The 19,590-nt window shown below is 44.5% G+C and overlaps 1 protein-coding gene across 4 annotated transcripts in view; it reads left to right on the forward strand.

Moving 5' to 3' along the window:
• Positions 1-19,590, forward strand: part of MICAL2 (microtubule associated monooxygenase, calponin and LIM domain containing 2) — a 125,828-nt gene that overhangs the window by 87,282 nt on the left and 18,956 nt on the right. For all 4 annotated transcript variants that reach the window (XM_035327476.1, XM_035327477.1, XM_035327478.1 and 1 more), the window contains 5 exons: positions 3,536-3,722; positions 6,273-6,445; positions 8,357-8,431; positions 13,231-13,328; positions 15,531-16,866. In XM_035327476.1, the coding sequence (XP_035183367.1) occupies positions 3,536-3,722; positions 6,273-6,445; positions 8,357-8,431; positions 13,231-13,328; positions 15,531-16,866 (1,869 nt within the window). The remainder of the gene's footprint in view (positions 1-3,535; positions 3,723-6,272; positions 6,446-8,356; positions 8,432-13,230; positions 13,329-15,530; positions 16,867-19,590) is intronic.

Consider the following 19,590-nt stretch of genomic DNA (forward strand, 5'->3'; position numbering starts at 1 on the left):
GTCAGTAGGACAATTCCACTTGTAACTGGCCAGTTGTGGTGTGCCCTGTCTGTCCCTGCATATGATGCATTTGCTTTGGCGTCCACTAGCACAAGATTAACATCTTCCACATGCATAGCTTTCCCATAACCCCCTGGATAAATTATTTAAACATTTTGACAAAGGATTAGTAAGGGCTACAGCTTAAACTGTGACTGTGGAGAATGCATGCTCACTGCTAGAGATCTTTGCCACACTGAAACAGAAGATAGTAGGAAGGATGTTAGGAAATCTGAAGTAAGTATGATGGAAGTGAAGTCAGATCTGATGTGAATGCTGTTCTGAGAGTCTGTTTCCTGACGACTTGTCTCTCTGATAACATCTGGTGCAGCCAATGGAGGTCAGTGGCACGGCACTAGTTGACGTTGGCAGGAAAGTGGGGGCTGTGCCCGTTCCCATCCTGGAGACCAGATGTCCCTTTAGCTTTTGCATTGAGCGTGTTTATCTTATAAAGTTCAATTCTTTTGACTAAGTTTCTTAGCTGCTGGTAGAAAGTCTCCTGTCCTGGGGAAGAAACCTGACCTGAGCAGGCGTGCTGGCAGCCCATTGGGTCCCACAGCCCCACCAGTTGCCCCAGGCACAGGGCTTAGTCTGCCCCCATGCCCTTTCCCATTTGGGAACGGCAGTAAGGCCGTTTTCATCTATTCTAGTGAAGAAGTGGGATAGCGTGGCATGTACAGGCGTGGGTCTCTGAGAGGACTTAAGCACTAGCAAATTCAGGTATCCTGGGGCTTATGTGGGAATTTCCACTTTGGAATTGGAAGCTGAATGTACACCTCAGTCCTTCTGCAAGAGCTTGAGTTTCCCCAGAGCACAAGGGGGCTGCTGTGGTCCCAGAAGTGCTGAACAATTCAGTTGATCTCCCGAGTGAGCACAGCTAACCTCCCATGAGACTCCACAAGGAGGGCTGCTGCTGCTAACCTTGCGTCTGCTCAGGAGCACAAGTGTGTGCCTCACCTTTGTGTAAATGCTCAGACTTTGCGCTGACTTGGGAGAAATTTGTTCACACAGACCTTCTTCCACCTCACCACCCCACCCCAAAAAAAAAGTGCTTTAAAGAAGTTCCAGATTTATTTTTGAATTTCTCATTTGTATCAGATCATTTTCATCTTTATGATACTCCTTTAAAATTAATGACAGCAACAGTTCCTCAGTGTGGTGGTGCTGATGGCCCATTTGATTTGTTTGTGTTGCTGTGGCAGTGCTCGTAATAATTAACAGGTGGGTTCAGGTCTGTGCAGCATCCAGGCTTTTGTTTGAATTGGCCACTGCTCTCCCTCAGTGGTGTTTACACTAATCTACCAACAGCTTGTTGCTGGCCCTTGTACTCAGTTCCTTTTTGTTCTCTGGGACTGAAATCTGCCCTGTGCAAGAGCTCCAAGCACTCTATACTGTTGTGTTTTGTCATGGCAAGGTTCAGGGCCCTAGCGCTACTTTTTAGGAGAGCCCTGTAAAATTGTGTAACACCATCAGACCCTACAAAGCCCCCGACCCTTGAGCATTTAGGGCCCCTTTGCCTTCATACAAGCTGGTTACCCAAGGAGTAGTCCTGCTGTGTGAAACTGCAGCAGCAGCTTCCATTGCTTCAAATGTCCCATGGGGTTTGTAACCCAGTGTTTGGGTTAATGCGCATGAGTGGATGTCCTGTGCACGGAAGCGCTGAGACACCCCAAGTTTATGGGGTTGACTGCAACCTAGTTTATTCAGTTTCATATGTCACAGTGCAAACATTGACTAAATAAATTAGTAAGGAGCGGTTTTGCTTCTTAAGACAGGATGCTAATCTTAAATCTGATTAGTACAGCTACAAATGCAAGATTATTGTGTTCACAAAGGACTCAGCCATTTAGCAGATGCCTGAGAAAGCCAGCTTCTGCTGCACAATTCAAGCTGGAGAGCACTGCGGTGCCTTAGAAGAGGTGGCACAGAAATGTGCCTCCCTCAGCAGAGGTGATGGTGCCTGAGGCACAGCTGGCCCAGGGGGCCGTTCTGAGGTCCTGCACCAGCCATGTCCGTTGTGCTTGTCACTTAAAATGTGGGTGTGTGGCAGGCTGTTGCAAAGGGACTGGTTAACTTGGAATGTGTAGGTATTTGGGAACTGTGCTGGTAATTGGTTTGGGTAGTCTGTCTGTCTGAAGGTTTTGGTGTTCTACAGCTGTGCGTGTTAGTCATAAAAATGTTTTATCCTCTTTCCTGGTACTGTGGTGGGGGAAAACTGCTATTATAGGGGATGGGGAGGGAACACACGCTGAGCCTACAAGCAAATGGCAAGGTTTCTTGGCAGGCAGTTCATTGAACGGCCTCTGGGTGCTGAAGGAACAGAGAAACCTCTCCAGTGCCACTTGCTGTGACCTCGGGCTTTGCTTATTGCCATTATGGGTACAGTTGGCAAGCTTTTGTTAGGTTTTGGTTGCTCTCATTTTCACGTTAACGCAGCAGCTTTTAGGGAGAAGGTTACCCTGAGCCATGCGGAGGCCTGTATTTTACAAATTGCCTGGCAGGGTCTCTTCCTGGAGAGCAGCTCTGGGGCAGTTCCCCTGCACCCCAGGGGCTTGGCGCAGGAGCTTCTCATCATGGTACAGCGGTGAGCTGCTCCTCCTGCCTGCCCGGCTGCTCCGACGCAGCAGTAGGGGAATTAAAGAGAACCTCCTGTGGGCAGTGAAGTCTTGAGGAGTTTTCAAGCCAAGAAAGTACATTGGCTTTTCTGAAGCATGAAAAAACTGAGCTCACCGCAGCCTTTTGAAAAGTGCAGTGCTATATGGAGCTTGGGAGAAGCATAGTCAGTAAAACAGTAATATAAAAAAAACACATTGCAAAGCCATTTTGCTCATTCTGTGAGCACAAGCAAGGGAATTTCAGCCAGCCACAACAAGACCTGTACTTGTACAGCAGACATTCTCACCACCAGCAGCTGGGCTTCTGGCACTGGTGGTTATTTTTGTATATGGAAGGGGGCTAGCAAAAAAAAAAAAAAAAAAAAGAGGAAAAAATGCAGAAGCTAAGTATACCAGTTTTCTTTTTGGGGGTGGGGGCAGGCAGGACAGACTGGTGGCTGCTTGAAGTGTGCAAAGTCAAGGTGTAGTCCTGCTGCCACGGCCTGTTTTGGAGATCTGGTGTCACAGCTCAGCAGAGGGAGGGGACAGTGAGGGACAGGCCAAGTGACCTGGCCAGGGTCAAAGCGGGTGTGGTGCAGGATGTATGGTTGCAACATGTCTGCCCCGAGGCAGCCCAGGGAGAGCTGTAGTGATGGGTGGGGAATCACTGCTCTAAGCCTTCTGTGCTGCTTCCATTTCTATCTGTGTCCCAGTTGGTGAACACCAGCAGGGTCATACAGTACAGCCCAACTTTCAGACTTGGTCTCACCCTGCAGGGCTGCTGGTGCTCCCAGAAATGACTGCCAGTGGCCAAGGACCACCCAAAGGCGAGGCCAAGGTCTTCCCCTTCCTGACTATGGTTCATCCCTAACATGCTGCTGTCACCTTTGTACTTTTCCTAGGCTGCTGCCAGCCCATGGCTGATGAGCCCACCTCTCCGAAGAAGGCAAAGAGCATCCTGGAGCGCAACAACCTGGAGAACTGGTCACTTTCTCCAGAGTGGACCACTGTGAGGGTCATCCCTGAGGAGGAAATGACAGAGCACAACCTCCTTGCTATTCGAGTCATGGTCACCAGTGATGCAAGCAGGTAGTTGAAAATACAAATAGACCTTTAAAAACAAAACAGGCTGATTTTTTTTTTTTTTCTCTGCAGCACTGATGAAAAGTATAGCACATACAGCTGAGGGAGGGAAGAGAAAAAAGGAAAACCTCTCAGAAAAAAACAATTGTTCTTTACCACAACCATAAATCCCCCAAGATATATGACTCATTTTGCAGGAAATCTTCAAACATTTGCATCCCACACAGGGGCCTGAGTCAGAGAGAGAGTCATTTACCCCAATCAACCCAGGTTCAGCTATTTGTTTTCCAAAAAATGTCAGTTCAGGGATTAGGGCAGTGGGTGTGTTGTGGCAAAGGTGCATCCTGTGGTGTGGTTGCCTGCTAACTGGGTACCACGGGGCAGCTCCACAACCCAAGTGCCTCTCTGGATGTTTGATGGCCTGCCTATCCCAAAGACATCCAAAATCCTGTGATTCTTGGAGAGCTATCCAAGGAAGTCTGATCTCTGTGTAAGTTTAGAATATATTAGTTTTCTGGGTGGGATTCTGTGGGAGTTCACTCCAGCCATAATAATGATTAGATTGGTGTCTTTCAAGTAAAGTAGTTTTCCTTACTGAGAATTAAAAAAAAAAAAAAAAAAAAAAAAAAAAAAAAAAGCCAACCCAAAGCCAGCTGGTGCAAACAGAGAGCTATTACTCCGAGGAAACTTACTTAGAATCTTGAAGCCCTTCGAACACCTATTCATGGTGTTGTGTATAGGTTGTGGAAGGTAACGCTTTTGGAAATTAAGCTATATACTGTTCCCTGTGGGAGGTTTTAAATAACACTTGTGCTCTGCCACATGTTTGGATGTTCTTTGGGGAAAGGATAAATCTCTGCTGGGGCTTCTCCCCTGCAAGGAAAGGAGAGCTTGGGGAAATGTTTCCTTCCTGTTGGAGAGATCTCGCTGCAGTGGCTTGCTGCAGAGTGCTTGCTCATACCCACACTAATACCCTGAGTCTCTTCATGCCCTGTTGCACATGAGTAGGGTGCAGAGATGGGAGCCAGCTAATCCCCCTGATCTTAGGGATCAGATCAATTTCTTCTAGCTGTGACAGTCCCATGTTCACAGAGAGGCCCCTGGTTCCTGTCCCAGCTGACATTGCCGCTGTCACCAGGGTAGCATGTGCCAGCCTCTCTCACTACCTTTTGTTTGGGGACCATGTGCTTGTGCTGCTCCCACTGGCTAGCCATCGCCTAACAAGGGGGGGATGAGTGAAATAGGAAGTGACAAATGATATTGCAAGGTCTGAGTGAGCATGGGGCAGGAAACATGACTAGCTCGGTAAAATAGCTTTTCAATTCGTGCTTTAGGTTCTTGTGAATAATGACTGCCTATCAAGCAGTGATCAGAGGACAAGCCTTATCCTACAACACTTAGATCCTTGCCAGCCAAGGGAAATAAACATTTGCTCTTTTAAAACAGAAATGTGTCTATCATTATTAATGGCACGTCTTTTTCTTTTGTGTGGCACTCTGCCCAACCTCAGTGTGATATCTCGCAATCCAGAAGTGATCTCAACTATCAAAGACTTCACATATACATATATATATATATATATATATATATATATATATAAATGTATATATACCACAACCAGAGGACTAAGTCCAAGGTCTCCCAGTACCAGTTTGATCTGGGTGAAGCAGAGGTACAGGACTGGTCAGTGCTACGTGTATGGCACGTGCACTAGCTTTATACTGTCTGCAGCTAATATCTGATCTGGTCAAGGGTTACTCCCTGCTCCAGGCACAAAACCAAGCCATCAGAAACTTGTTGCCTAACCTGAGAGATTTTATTCCAGCCCCTGCCAGCGAACAGCGGTACCCAACTACTGCCTTTTCTTTAGCGCTTTTTCCTCCTGTTGTGTGTCTCTGTCTTGTGGCTGTTACAATGAATCTTTACTTTCTACAAGGCAGCACTATGTAAATGTGACACAGCTTTCTCCTGCCACACCAACAGGACTACTCATAGCATAAGCTCCTCTTTTCAAAGTAGAGCTATTAATCATCACAATAAATCTATGAATTGGTTTAGCAGTATTGTTTTCATTAAAAATGGGCCAAGTCATATGGTGGCAGACGTGTTTATGACACTGGGAATGTGGTCACATCAGAAGGTTAAAAGTGCATGTTCCTTACAGTTTAGCCTTTAAAGAAATCCCCTTATTATTGAAAAAAAAAGGACTAATAACCACCTGCAAAGGTTGTTCTCCTACCCAGAGGCAAGGTCACAACGTGTGTTACTCTGGGGATGTGTTTTTGTGGCATGCTTTTAATTACATTTAAGGAAGGAGAGACCAAAACTTGCCTCTGTGGTGATCTATGGTCTGTCCTTGTACTTGCTGTGCAAGGAGCCGTCCCAGTGGCTCACTGCTGTATTTCAAGCCATTGCTCTTTTTGTGGCAGGTTGACTTCAGGTTTTGTGCTGAACACAGTGATCACGGTTATGAATCTGGGTAGTAGAAATCTTACAGGAATGTGTGCCTTCTGAAATGTCCCACTTTCTTCCCATCTTTCCTTCTTTTCCCCATAGTTCTGAGCTGGAGTCTGATTTTAACGGTGATTCCGCCAACTCTGAGGTGGGAGAAGGAGAGACCTCGCTGCTGGAGGTGCCTGCCTGTCCGAGCACCCCCCGGCGGTGGGCATCACTCGCCAGGAGCCCTGCGGTGCCAGAGGAAAACCACAAAACATCCAAAGTTGCTGATGGTAAGCAGTATCCCTCCCCAGGGGAATGCCAGTGGCCTCTCCCAGGGGCTGAAGTCAGCATTGAGGGGGAGGTTTTGAACTGGAGGCTGCTGTCAGCAATGTGGCCAGGTTCTACCTCTTAAGTATCTTCATTTGTGGGGATTTCTACCTTTTGGGTGATATAACAGTATTTTACAGGCTCCTTTCTTCTTTACTTACTGGTTGAATCTTAAACGCTTATGCAGCAGGTGGCACTAAAATGCTCAGAGTGAAAGTTTGCTCAGAGGCACCGCTGGGTGGTTTGCTCCTGTGGCACAGGCAACTGCCAGGGCAGCGCCTTGCTCTGCCCACCTTGGCTGGTGCAGCAGTGTCATGGTGCACGGGGACCTGGAGGAGCTGTGTTTCCTGCCCAGCTTGCAATGCCAGGTGGGTGCTTTCCCACCAGTAAAACACTGGGATGTTATTAGCAGCCTGTGCGATATCTGTGACATTGGCTAAAGGCGATTTTTGGAAGCACTGGAGTGCTCTGCTCTGTTCAGTTTATATTTATATCAGTAGCTGCTTGAGTTATTTGTGTCTACAGAAAGAACACTGAGGAAAGGATATAGCTGGCAGGGAGGCAGCAAGAGGTTTAGGAGCAGTCTGCCTCCAACTGGAAACTCCTTTCTGAAGCTGGAGGTCAGGCCTAAAAGGTGGACTAAAAACAACCAAAGACATGCATCTGCAGGAAGTGAGGACTGCCATATTTTAGGACTACGTGGTGACATGTTGAAGCTATGGTGGACCTTCTGCTTCAGAAAGCATCCCCAGAGCTTTGCAAGGCTCATGCTCTGCTGGGTTTCTCCCCCGGGCAGAGCACCGTGAGCCTGCATGCACCTCCTGAGCTGGAAGCTGTGGTGCTACGGGCACAGACCTGCACTAAAGCTGCTCTGTGCTTTTGGGCAAGAGCAGTCATGCTGATATGAAATGCAGGTGGAGCAAGGGAGCAGCTGTCTGGACAATGTGTGCAGATGTGCAGAACTGTTTTTTGGGGTTCTCTGCCTGCAGCCTTACATGCAGCATTGATTTATGTCTGCATTCTCAGATCCTCCCACACACTGACAGCTTATGGCTGGACCCTGAGAAACTTGATGGCACTTTGCATTTGTTAATTACATTTGGTGTTATCACTCCTCTCTGTGTGGAAGAGGCTTTGTTGAAACCAGCTTTTATTTCAGGTCTCATTGGTGCCTGAACAGAGGTGAGTTTCCAAAGCCTGTTAGACATGAATAGAGTTCCTGGATTTCAATGTGGTATACTGACTTATTGCCCCTTTATTTTAAATATGAGATTGTTAAACACCACAATATTCTAGGCATTCCTGGCAGGTCTATACAAGAGGTCTATGGGGTGCTAAAATGTCCAAGTCCTTTGATTCATCATCACCCAAAGTGCCTTGGCATGAGGTTTGGGCAGCACTGAAAGGGCTGCTGTAAGGATCTGGCTTCTTCCAGGATCATTTCTTCCAGTCACCCACTTTCATTAAGGATCATTTCTTCCAGTCACCCACCACCCCCATGCCCATATATGAATTTCTAATCAGAACAGAAAAGAGAGGGGTTTTACAAGGCGATTTAAATGGACTCCTGAAAAAAGAGGCCTTGTTTCAAAGGCAGAAGCAGGCTTCCCCTTGGAACATCTGTCTGGAGCGCTACTTTTGAACCGCCACAACCCAGCCCTGGCTTTCTCCTGTCCTGCTTTTGCCGACATGAGGTGCAGCGGGCAGGCACATGGGAAAACAGCACCAGCATGGGGAGAGCCTCTCCTGGGGCTGCTCTGGTGCTGCCATGGTGCTTGGGCACTGCGCAGCCTGGCAGGGAATGGGGAGCTATGGTTTTGTTCTCTGGCTTGTGCTGTGCTAGCTAACGACGTCTCTCTCCTGTTTCTGTTTAGCACTACAGAGAGCCAACAGCTTTCATTCCACTGCATTAACTAAATACCAGAATTGGAGAAGAAAAATCCAAATGAGTGAGTACAGCCTAAGAAGAGATTACATCTTCCACTTGCACTGTCTCCTATTATTTTTTTTAATCTTAAATGTCAATTTTTCCCTGTCCTTTCTTTTAAAAGTTTTTGTGATTTTGACTCATGAGGTAAGGAGACGAGAGCTAAAACACAACAAATCTTTCTTTTTTTTTCATTTTCTTGTCCTGAAAGGATCAAATTCCCTTTTCATGTGATTGCTTTGTAGGTTATTACCCATCTTTGTGACTAATAAGGTAATCCATACACCATCTATCTGTCCATATCTAATTCTTATTATATCTCCTAGTCTTTTATCACCGTAGCTCCCAGAGAATAAACCATTAAGTAAATCCACCAATGACTCTATGACAAGTTAACAACTCTATGTAATCTGGGCTTTTGTACAGGAGAGACAAAACCTCACAATACTGTTATATATGTCCATATGCACTTTTATGCAAACACTGCCATTTCAACGCACCTGCCCCAAACCAGTCTGAAGCTTGTGGGCCACACAGAGTGGGCGAGGAGAGGCATGTGGCAAGTGGAGGCACCTCATCCCCAGCAGCTGTCCTCTGGGAGGCTGGAGCCAGGGGCTGCAGGAGCTAGGGGTGTCGAGTGCTCCTGTTCCCTCTCCAGCGTGGGTGCTGTCTGTGCACGTCTGCTGGATGAGCTCAGCACTGGTGGGGTTTCAGAAGTGGTGTTTCAATTCTCGTTCCCACAACGGGAACTGTGAAAGGCAGCAGCTTGGGCCTTGTGTGAATATGCTCTTGGTCATGGCCCTGTATAGGCATCTGCAAAAGGAGTCGTGCGGGCAGAAACGGGTGATGTTTCTGTTTACTGAAGAGGAAAGAGCACTAACAGCCCTCCCAAAATGAGCATTACTGGTTCTTCTCCTCTGACGGTTTCACTTGATTTAGGCTGACCCATCTCTGCCCATGGGACTCAAACAGGAATGTACTGAGCTCAGTAGCGATCAGGTCTGTGCATGATTCACTTGCAAAATGCAGGGTGGTCTCTCCTCACAGCCAGGGCGGTGTCAAAGTGTTCTTCCTCCTGAGCTGTGTCCCTGAGATGAGCCAGATGTGTTCCCAGTCACACCTCTGCTGCTTGTAGCAGGGCTGCCCGCCTGCCTCAGCACAGCCCCTCGCAATTGCATGCTGCGCTTCTCCTGAGTCCCTTGGGACTCACTGGTATTTGCAGGATTATTGATACCGGTGTGGAGCTGGGTGCATTTACCAGCACCTCAAGTCCTCCCAAAACTTGTTTAGAAACGGTTGTATCTGTTAGACTGCGCTGTTGACAGCCTGTAAGTATAAATCATAAATATATAGCGGTGGAAAGAAGGGGTTTGTGCATGTGACTGAGTGCCACAGTCTCCAGGCATGCAGACAGCTGGCTTTTGGTAACTGGTGGTGAGAGGCGCTCCACCTCGGCCCTCAGCTTCCCTCTGCAACTCTGCCCTCTGTGGGGGATTTCTGCAGCTGCTCAGAGTCTCAGCTGCCTTTGGAGAAGTTTCTTGTTTTGGGAGCAGAGCTCATAGGATGCCTGTGCTAATTATGGGACCGATGTTCAAGCAGAGGTATCTTGGCTTGCTTACTTTGACTGCACAAAGAAGCTTCAAGATTATTTGCAAGTATCCATTATAGGAAGATTTTTTAAATCTATCTCAAAAAAGGGGGCAAGATGCATCTCTCTGTCTTGGAACCAGCCTTACAACTATGTCGGATGCCCTTAGCTGCACACGAGCACTTTCACTACAGAATTCATGGTCCCTTGAAGGCTTCTGTTGCCACGTCTGGGATAACTCACTAAATATCAGTAGAGGACACATGGGGCTATTTCATGGTCTATAGAAGATGTTCCCACCAAGCTGGACTTCAGCAAACCATCACACCCAAAAGTCTGTCCTCGGAGAGGCAGCTGTGGCAGATGGACAGGCAGAAGGGCCTCGGTGGGGTGGCATTCGCTGGGACTGGCTGTACCTCCAAGGTGCAGAGAAGGACTTGCCGCTCTCTGCAGGACCTCCCTGGAGCAGCCAGGTGGGCATCCTACCCCAGAGGAGGGCTGTCTTCTGCCCAGGATGGGCCAGCAGGGCAGGGTGCTCTCAAAAAATCTTGTGTCAGCCTCAGGGCTGTCTTTGAGCACTGTGAAACACTGTGGGGATTGTCTTATACATCAAGTGTTGGATTTACTGAAAGCTTAGATTTAAAATTGTTCCTTAGTTGATCTCAGTTCTTAAAAAATCTAACAAAACTTGTGCTTATTCCAGATATGAGGGGAAAAAAGACAGACTGTGAAAGGAAAGAAGGAAAGACCAGGGGTAACTCGTAATTTCGATTAATTTTCAGCTTGTTCTCAGCAAGTGTATTACTTAATTGTTTGCCAATTAATTTTCTCATCATTTTATTAAAGCATTCCTTGTGCCTCCGAAAGGCTCTAGAGGGAGCTAGAACTCTTTAAGAGGAAAGCAACATGCTACATGAATGTGTCTGAACCTCAAGTATACTTTTAAAATAAGGTGTAAAGTACATTCAGTATATACTGGGAACAGAATAAAGGCATTTTTTACTCTCTGGAGGAACACTGTATGTATTAGTTTCTGTATTTAATCCACTTAATACTTAGTTACAAGAATTTATATGATCATCAGTCACATTGAAGAAAAGTCTGTCTCCTTTTCAAACTTATTTCCCAAAACACATGTTTCATAAACAGTATGAGGTATGCAGCCAAGGAAAGGAAATTGGTGTCATTTCTATATTGGCTGAAAGATTCAGGGCAGAATATTGCTTTTCAAAGTCTGTAACTCCTGTCTTGCAGCCACATACAGTGCTAAACTGTATTTGTTGTCTCAGTCACCACAAGGAGCTTTTAGGCCAAGCAGATTTTGGTAATGCCCTAAGGATTTTTGGGTTTTGGTTTTGTTTTGTTTTGTCTTCCTAGTAACATGAAGCTGCAAATATAGCTTCAGAGCCTCAACTGGAATAAGTCAATCATCTCTGTGCAAGGCAACAAGCTGGGGCTTTGTGCTAAGTGATGCTCTCACTTGTGCTGCCCTGTCCTTGTGCAGTAATGCACCCCTGTGAGCTGCTGTGTTGTGTGCTGCTGTCCCACTGACCCCTGGGGCTGCACAGAGGAAAAAAGTAATTTTCTCTGTTACACATGATAATGCAAAGGCCACGCTGGGATGCTGCTTCTCCCCCAAGTCTCACTACTAGTTGCCTGGGGGGGAGGGGGGGATGACCCCTGTGGTCTGAGGGCAGCCCCTGGATGGAACAACCCCAGGACCTGCAGGAGGATCTCCATCAGCACGCACCAAGCTGTGCGCCCCAGAGGTATCACAGCAAAAGAGGAACTATGAGATAGTTGTTTCTGGAATTGCAGCAAACTTCAGAAACTTCAGCTGGATCAGAGTCCTCTCATGTTAGCCAGGTGATCTGGGGATGGGGTGGGAATGTCACAGCTCTGCAGGTGGCCTGGGACATGCAGCAGTGGGAGAGTCATATTGGTACTGGGAGTGAGAACTGGGGGAAGGTGTGGTAGGCTGTGAAAGTGAAGATGGAGGAGCTCAAGTTTTATGATGTTTTCTTAGAGGACCATTACTGGACTTTCTCAATGTGTCTGAAATGATTCAAGGGTGCTTTTACTTTCTTGTTCTCTCCCTGAAAACTCATTGCCAAAAGACAAAGAAAGCAAGACCAGCAGCAGATCAGAGTTGTGGTGTCCTTTTTAATTGAGTGACAAAGCTGGGTTTGTCTCAGTTCAACCCCTCAATGCTGGTTTCTACAGGAGTGCTTTAATGAACTCCAGCTCATCATTTCCCTCAATTCTCAACTGAGAGTAATGAATTGCATCAAGACTGGGAACAAAAAGGGTGAGAGGAAAGGAAAATGGGACTCTTTCCCTGGCTTCCCTTTTCTGAAGTTCAGGGGCAGGAGCTGAATTCCATCTTTCCAGTGTGTTGCTTTTGTCCCGTTGGAGCTTTTATCTCTGTATAGAAGAAGCAGAGTTTGCACTGGAACCTTTGTGGGTTTCAGAACTGTTGATTGGGTTTTGGAGTTGTTAATTCAGTTATAAACAGACTTGTCATGTCAAAGCTTGATGTGGTGATGTCTTGGCTGAGGTGTACTTTTCTTTCGTCCAAAGACTATTTATTATGTCCAGTCCTCTCACACACAAATATTAGAGAGTTCTGCTGACTCCATTCAGGTGCAAGTTATCTACCTGCTTTTTCTTCCAGCAACTAAATTTTGGTTCAAGGACTATAGTAATGAATTATCTTGCCTCATCCTTGAAGATCCTACAGCATGCTGCCCCTTAGCCCAATTTAAGAGAAGGGAATTAATTCTGTTTTTACTGCATGTAGGTGGTTGCATTTCTCATTTCTTTCTCTTTAGCCAGCTCTCTCAGAACCCATCCACTTTTCTTCATTTTTCAGAACTAAGGCCTCAGAAATAGATGGTTGTTTTTTACTGTCTCTATTTTTAAGGTCTGAAAGCGCTTTAAAGAGGCTGATTTTTTTTATTTTTTATTTTCAGAAAGTTTTCTGTAACTCACAAGATGCTTCACTTCATTTAGACAAAAAGTAGAATAAATTCAGGTTCACTGCTGAAAATGTCAGCATGTGTTTTGTATAGTGTGCAAGTGGGGCTATAAACTTACTGTAGGTCAGCTCTTCAGGGTAAAACTGTATCCAGATGACTCTTTAACTTTTTATTGTCGTTCTTTAATTGTGAATTTTATTTAAGATAATAACGTGACTATGATAGTAAAAATGTGGTGGTGGTGTTTTTTGGCAGATTTCCCTCTGCTTTCTAACAAGAAACCTGGGCTACACTGGAAGGAGAGCTCAGACAGCTGTCAAAGTGATCTCAGAGAGGATCAGTTCCAAACACAGGTATGAAGGAGAATTGATCACAGTAGCACAAGCACTACTACTGTTGTGACATGCCTGCTTGCAGCAAGCTTGCCTGAGCATCCTCTGCTCTTTTAAATAGTTTTGGTCCTCTCAATGACCAGCAAAAGTTGGAGTTATGCCTGTGTTATACATAGGGAAGATACTTTGATGCTCTGATTGGTATAACCATTCCCAAATCACATGGATAAGTCACATTTGCTTCCCATGGGACCAAGACTCTGATCATGCTGAGATTTGGATGCTAACCTCTTGTGTCAGCCAATATGTAGGCTTCCTTCACAGCATGGGGCTTAGTTGCCACTGGCATTTGCTTTGGGCCACAGTTTTTTTCTCAAAGGAGAGCAAACCCCCATCTCTGGCTCTTGGTGCTCCCGAGCTGGCTGTTGGTCTAGCCACAGGCTTATAGGACTGGATGGGAGGTGGGTCTTCAGGTGGTGTGTGTTGGGCAAGGACACATGTCAGCACGGGGGCAGTAAGAGGATATCACATCCAGATGGGTTAAATACTCCCTCCGTTGCTGTGCTTTGCTGTGGGATGAGAGGCAAGTGCCAGCTCTGGTCTTGGAGAGCAGATCTGAGAGCTGAGGTGAGGTGTCAAGTAAGCAGTTGCATAGCACTGGCCAAAGGAAACCTAGCAAAGGAGACAAGGAGATTTTAGGCTGCTAGTGCCCTAGATGTACATGTGCCCATGTCTGATGTTTACCACTAGCATACAATGGGCAGATTCCTAATTCACAGCAAACTCTTGACTCTACACCTCCCACAGCTCAGGAGCATCTTTTCAGGTTCCTACAAGTTCTAGGCTTCCTTTTGTAGTTCCTGCTTTTTAAGGATGAGGAAGGGTGGGCCTGTTGCAAGCATGACATTGTAGCAGAAGTCATGACCAACAGTCCTGAGCAGAGCACAGTCCGTCCCCCTGACTCGGAGCCAGGCTAGGTCCTCTGTGTCCTAGCCTGTTGTCCTCACCCTTGGGTCAAAGTGATTAAAATTGCTTGACATCAGGGTCTGCGTTCCAAAAAAATCAAGTCTTCAACAGTCATGGTGCTAGCTGAAATCCGGTCCAGGGCAATAGGGCCAGGAAGGGAGCGTCCCAGGAGAGCAGAGCAGCACAGTGCTGCCTGGCTGTGCTGTACACAAGGAGAGATGAAGCCATGCTGCGATTTCCACTCAAAACACATCACTTGGCAGCCTTTCTCTTACTCTAAAGAGACATTAAGTGGGTGTTTATTCGTTTATTGGTGTTTCTCATGTTTTTATCTGAGATCCTGTCCAGTGTTAATTTCAGTCATCAAATACAACTACGAAGCAGAGAGTAATCATTATTACCTTACTTCCTACGCAACTTCCTATGATTCTAGGAAATGAGAAGTCAGATTAATGGCTTTACCCATGTCAATTTGGGAACCTGGTATAAAAGTGGAAACAGGAATTAAATCTTCTAACCATCCGTTATCTCATAGCATTGAGGATAAATTGCCCCCTTTTAAGAAGGAAAAAACCTGTAGTTTTGGTCTGTTGGCTAGGTAATGTGGGCACTTATACTTGTTACTGTCTACAGCAAAATGTTTCAGTGGTTGGAGTAATTAGTTTAAATCTTCACCAAAGGAAAAATAATCATAAAAGAGAACTAATTGAATTGTTTAAACTACCATCTTGCATTTTACAATTATTTCTGGGTCACTTCATTCATTTGTACCTGCACCATGTGAGCATACAATATTATAAAAATGGTTGGAGAGGATGGATTATGGCCTCTTGTGCTTGCTGTAAACTGTAACATAATGCAACTGAAATGTACACAAGAGAAAAGAGCAGATCGACTTCTGTGTATTTTCCTGTAGATAGGACTCTTTCTTTCCAAGGAAAACATTAAAGGTGTTTCATAAAGATATGACAGATTCTTAGTATGAATTACATTATTTGCAGACTATTAAAGCTTCCCGTAGAATATTAGATCTCCTTTGCTAGGTAAATATTATCCCTTTAGGGAGAAAATCTTTCTTTTTTTTTTTTTTCTTATTGTATTGTCATCTATCTATGTATGTGTGTGTATCTATATATAAAAAATTATGATTAGTATCATGTTAAGATTGAAATTGATTAAAATATTATATAAAATAAAAGATACAGTAAACTATATTTTTCTAACACCACAATTATCTTTTTTTCTTACACTTGACAGTTGACTTCATACAAGAAACCACGAGAAGTTACAAGAGGACATGTCCAACCCTACAGCCCAGTATCTCAAAGAAAAGAAAAAGTCAGAGAGATGCATGAAGATGTCCATCTCTACGTGCCTCATTGTCCATTTCAGAGCAGGGCCAGAGGTTCTCCACGGATCACTTGTGGGAATGGGACGCTGGCTGATGATTTTTTGGAGCTTGAAGATATAGATTGTGACACTGGGACATGTACAGGCCAGAGCTGGAATGAAAACAAACAGAATTACACTTCTGAATCACAAGGTTTTAACAAGAATGCCAAAGTGCTGCCATCTCTGCATTTGAAAGAAAAAGATGAGAAAAATACAAGGCACCCAGAAGAAAAGTTTGAGCAAGAATTAAAGGAGGCAAAAAAGAGGCTGGTGCTTTGCACAGAACAGCAACCCATGTATGATTCAGATGGGGTAGACTTAGGTGGAACCAGGCTTCAGTATCAAAACAAAGGAGTGCTAGGGATTTCAGAGGAGGATACTGACTGGAGAAAAGGTGTGTTCAAACAATTTGCAGATGATGTACCACTGGCTTTGCCAGTTGACATAAAAGGTGCTCTGAAGAATCCAGACACAGCTGCTAAGGAGCCTACAGCTGGCCAGCCAAAATCACCACTGAGGCTCATTGCCAATGCAATCAAGAGGTCCATTTTGGAGCCTCTAACATCATCTACAGAAGGACTAAAACAGGACTCAGACAGCAAATCTAAAGCCTCTTCAGAACAAGCTTACTTCAGCTTCCCCAGTACTCCTGGCTATGCCCTAAGCCAAAGGAACAGTAATAACAACAGAGCAAATAACAGTCAGCCACAGGAGCTTAAAATTGGGAAGCAGGCTGGAGAATATTTAGGAATTACTTGCAATTCTCTCTCAACTCCATCTAATTTTTCTGTCAGCTCTGAAGAGATATCTCCAAGTGAATGCACCAAGGACCTATTCTTCCCAGTCTACAGTCCACACAGCAGGCCTTCCAAGACCACTGGTATACCTCAGAAATCACCTTGCACTAGGATGGAGGATGTCCCAGGACTCCTAGAAAAGTTTACCTTTAGAGAGATTCCTCCAGTGGCTCCCAGAGATGTTGTATTTACCTGTAACGCGAAGTACCTCCTTGCTTCATCTCAGGAACCCAAGAACACTCCCAGGGACAATCTGGATGATTCCACACAGAAGAGTAGTCTTGGGTCACTTTTTGATAGACTGAGAAGTAAGGTTCATGAAAGAGAAAGGAATTCCTTTGTGTCATCTCTGCCTTTCATGAGGGACCGTTCTGCAGAAGACAGGCTACATTTTCCTTCTACAGGTGAGCACCTGAATGGAATTATTTATTGCAAGCATTTAACATTTAAAAGATTGATGTGCTATCATTCAACCCCATTTCTGTTTTATTTTATGTTTAACTTAGAGTTACTGTCTACATATGAAGATTTAATAAATATATCTTTGGTTAAGGATTAGGAGTTTAAAATGTTGTCAGAGCAGAGCACAGTCAGCATGTTGGACCCAAGTTTGGTCTGCTGTTCACTAATGTTCAAATGTGTTCGGGACAGGAAAACGTACTTGCTGAGGTAGCAGAAGCAATTGGGCAGAAAGGGATGCAGAGCAGTTGCTTCTGTGACTCTGAGTGCATTGTGAAAAGGGAGGGGAGGGGGGGGGAGGGGAAGCAGGCAAGTGGAAGGATGAGCACTGAAACCTTCAGTGCCATGTGGAGTATGTTTGCTATCCTCTCCATGACGAGTTCAGATATTGTAGCAATAAAGGTGCGGTAGGAAGAAGCTTTGCTATGTGTATCTGCTTTCTCAGCAGGTGTCTCTTCAGTTCTGCCTGCTGCCGTAGTGACCGAACTACAGGCATGCTTTTGGGAGCTATGTGGCGTCACTGATATCCTCTTGTTCTTTTGTTTGTGAGGAATTAGCACCTTATCGACCTGCTCTAACCAATTTGAGAGTCTGTTTGGGCAGTGATTAAAAGATATTGATTTTCATGTTTGCTTGCAAGAGCAAGCAAATATATGTAAAAATATATGCAGATGAGTCTAAGAAATATTGATGTCATACAAAGAGCAACCAAATTAATCTGAGCGTAGGCAGTACAGTTTAAGGTATAAAATATGAGGTATGAGAGAGACACCCACCTGTCTTTCTCTATAATCCATCTTTCTAAAAGTCCACTCCAGAAAGTCACAGTTTTTTAACTCAATAACCTATTGAATTTTATTGCCATACACATTTGTGCCTTACTTTATTAAATTATGACCCAAACTCAGCATAAATAAAAATTTGTGTGTAAAATAATGCATGTACAAGGAATGGAGTGTAACAAAGTCACTGAAATGCTCTCATTGAGCTGCCAAATCCTTTCTGCTTCAGAACTTGATGTGAAGCTCATTGAAATAAATAGAATAACTCTCACTCTCATTCCTGAACTTTCAGATAAGGTTCTTGGAGCCTCTTTTATCTAACAACTTGCAAAACCAGGCTTTCTTGTTGAGCCAGAGGATGCGAAGGACTGCTCTGAAGCCACAGAGAATTGCTAGTGTTCACACTTTTCGCACTATGGTCTCAAACAAAAGGCTTTTTCTGAGTCTATAAAAGTCATCACCCGTAGACTAAGCCAAGTTGACTTGCTCTTAAGTAAATGTATTACAATAACTGATATGTTTTGTTCCTACTAAAATTGAAAATGTTCTTAGGTTTGAATAATACTATACTTTATTTAGATTTTAAAAATTTTGAACAAAGGATGATTTAATAATGTGCTACATTCCTCTGCTGTGCAAGCCAAAAGAGGAATTAAGTTACTATAGTTATTGAATATGGGCATTGCAAAGTCTGTGCAAAATTAAAAAATACAGCTTTGATCTAGCTGTTTGCCAATGCTTGGCTTTTGCTCATCGCTGCTTAGAAATCTGGGGCTATGCAGAGATCTGCCTGTACAAACTGCCTGTGCAGGACCTAGGACAATTCTTAACGAAGCAGTGGGCGTTCGTGCACTGATTTCAGTGAGAGATTGATTTGAAAAAAAATCTTGTGTAAGTTTGCCTGCAGAATACACAGGTGTCCCCAAACAGCCATACAGAGGTTTGTAGGTGCAATACTGGATTTTTGATTTGCTCCAGAAATATCATTGAGGCTTTGTTGTTGTTGTTGTTTAATTCCACCTTTGGGTTCCAATCTGCAGTTAAAAAAAATATCAAAAAAATCAATAAAATTTATCAATTGGATGACTAACTGATCTCACTTAAGCCATCTTGCCCTTCTGAAATTAAATAAATAAAAATGCCAGAGCTGTCTTACTTACAAGTACTAAAAATCTTTAATACCACAGGAAAATAATAAAAAAAAAAAACAGTTTAAAGAGAACTAAACCAGGTTGCATGAGAGAGTTGCAGTCAGCTTAGTGTCTGCCTTCTCTTAGTCTTGTGTGTATGTGGTAGCCAGCTGTAAGGTACATCTGCAACGAGATGCAGTAGTAGATCCAGGGTTTAGGTTATCTTTGACTCACAGACAGACCTTCTGAAGGTGGTGGTTTCACAAAGATGGTGGTTTATGGTAGCTGTTTGTGACTCAGGGTTTGCTTTTTGACAGTCATGAAGAAACAGAGGGAATCTTTTTTTGTAACTGAGCAGAAGTCACCTGAATACGTTTTTAGAGTTGTCCCTTAGAGTAGATGAGGGTTGTTATGATGATTTATGACTGCGGTTGTTTACATGGCTCATTTTATTAAGCAGAATTACCAGTTTAGATGATAAGAAAATCAGATGTTCTATGATCTCGCTTTGCTATTTCTGTGCAAGGAATTACTTGCAAATATTCTAGATTTGTACATGGTTCCCATTACTGTATCTTTGTACCATTGAAAGTCTTTGTGACTGCAGTATTCATGTCATCTAGGACACTCTTAGTTCAGTGATTTTATATTTTAGGGATCTGAAACACTACATGATTAAATTGCATGCTTAAGACCACATGAAAAATCCGTGGAAAAGCAGAGATGTGGAACCAAATAGCCAACTGATTTCTACAGG

Source organism: Oxyura jamaicensis, chromosome 5, assembly GCF_011077185.1.
Source record: "Oxyura jamaicensis isolate SHBP4307 breed ruddy duck chromosome 5, BPBGC_Ojam_1.0, whole genome shotgun sequence".
Taxonomy (NCBI): domain Eukaryota; kingdom Metazoa; phylum Chordata; class Aves; order Anseriformes; family Anatidae; genus Oxyura; species Oxyura jamaicensis.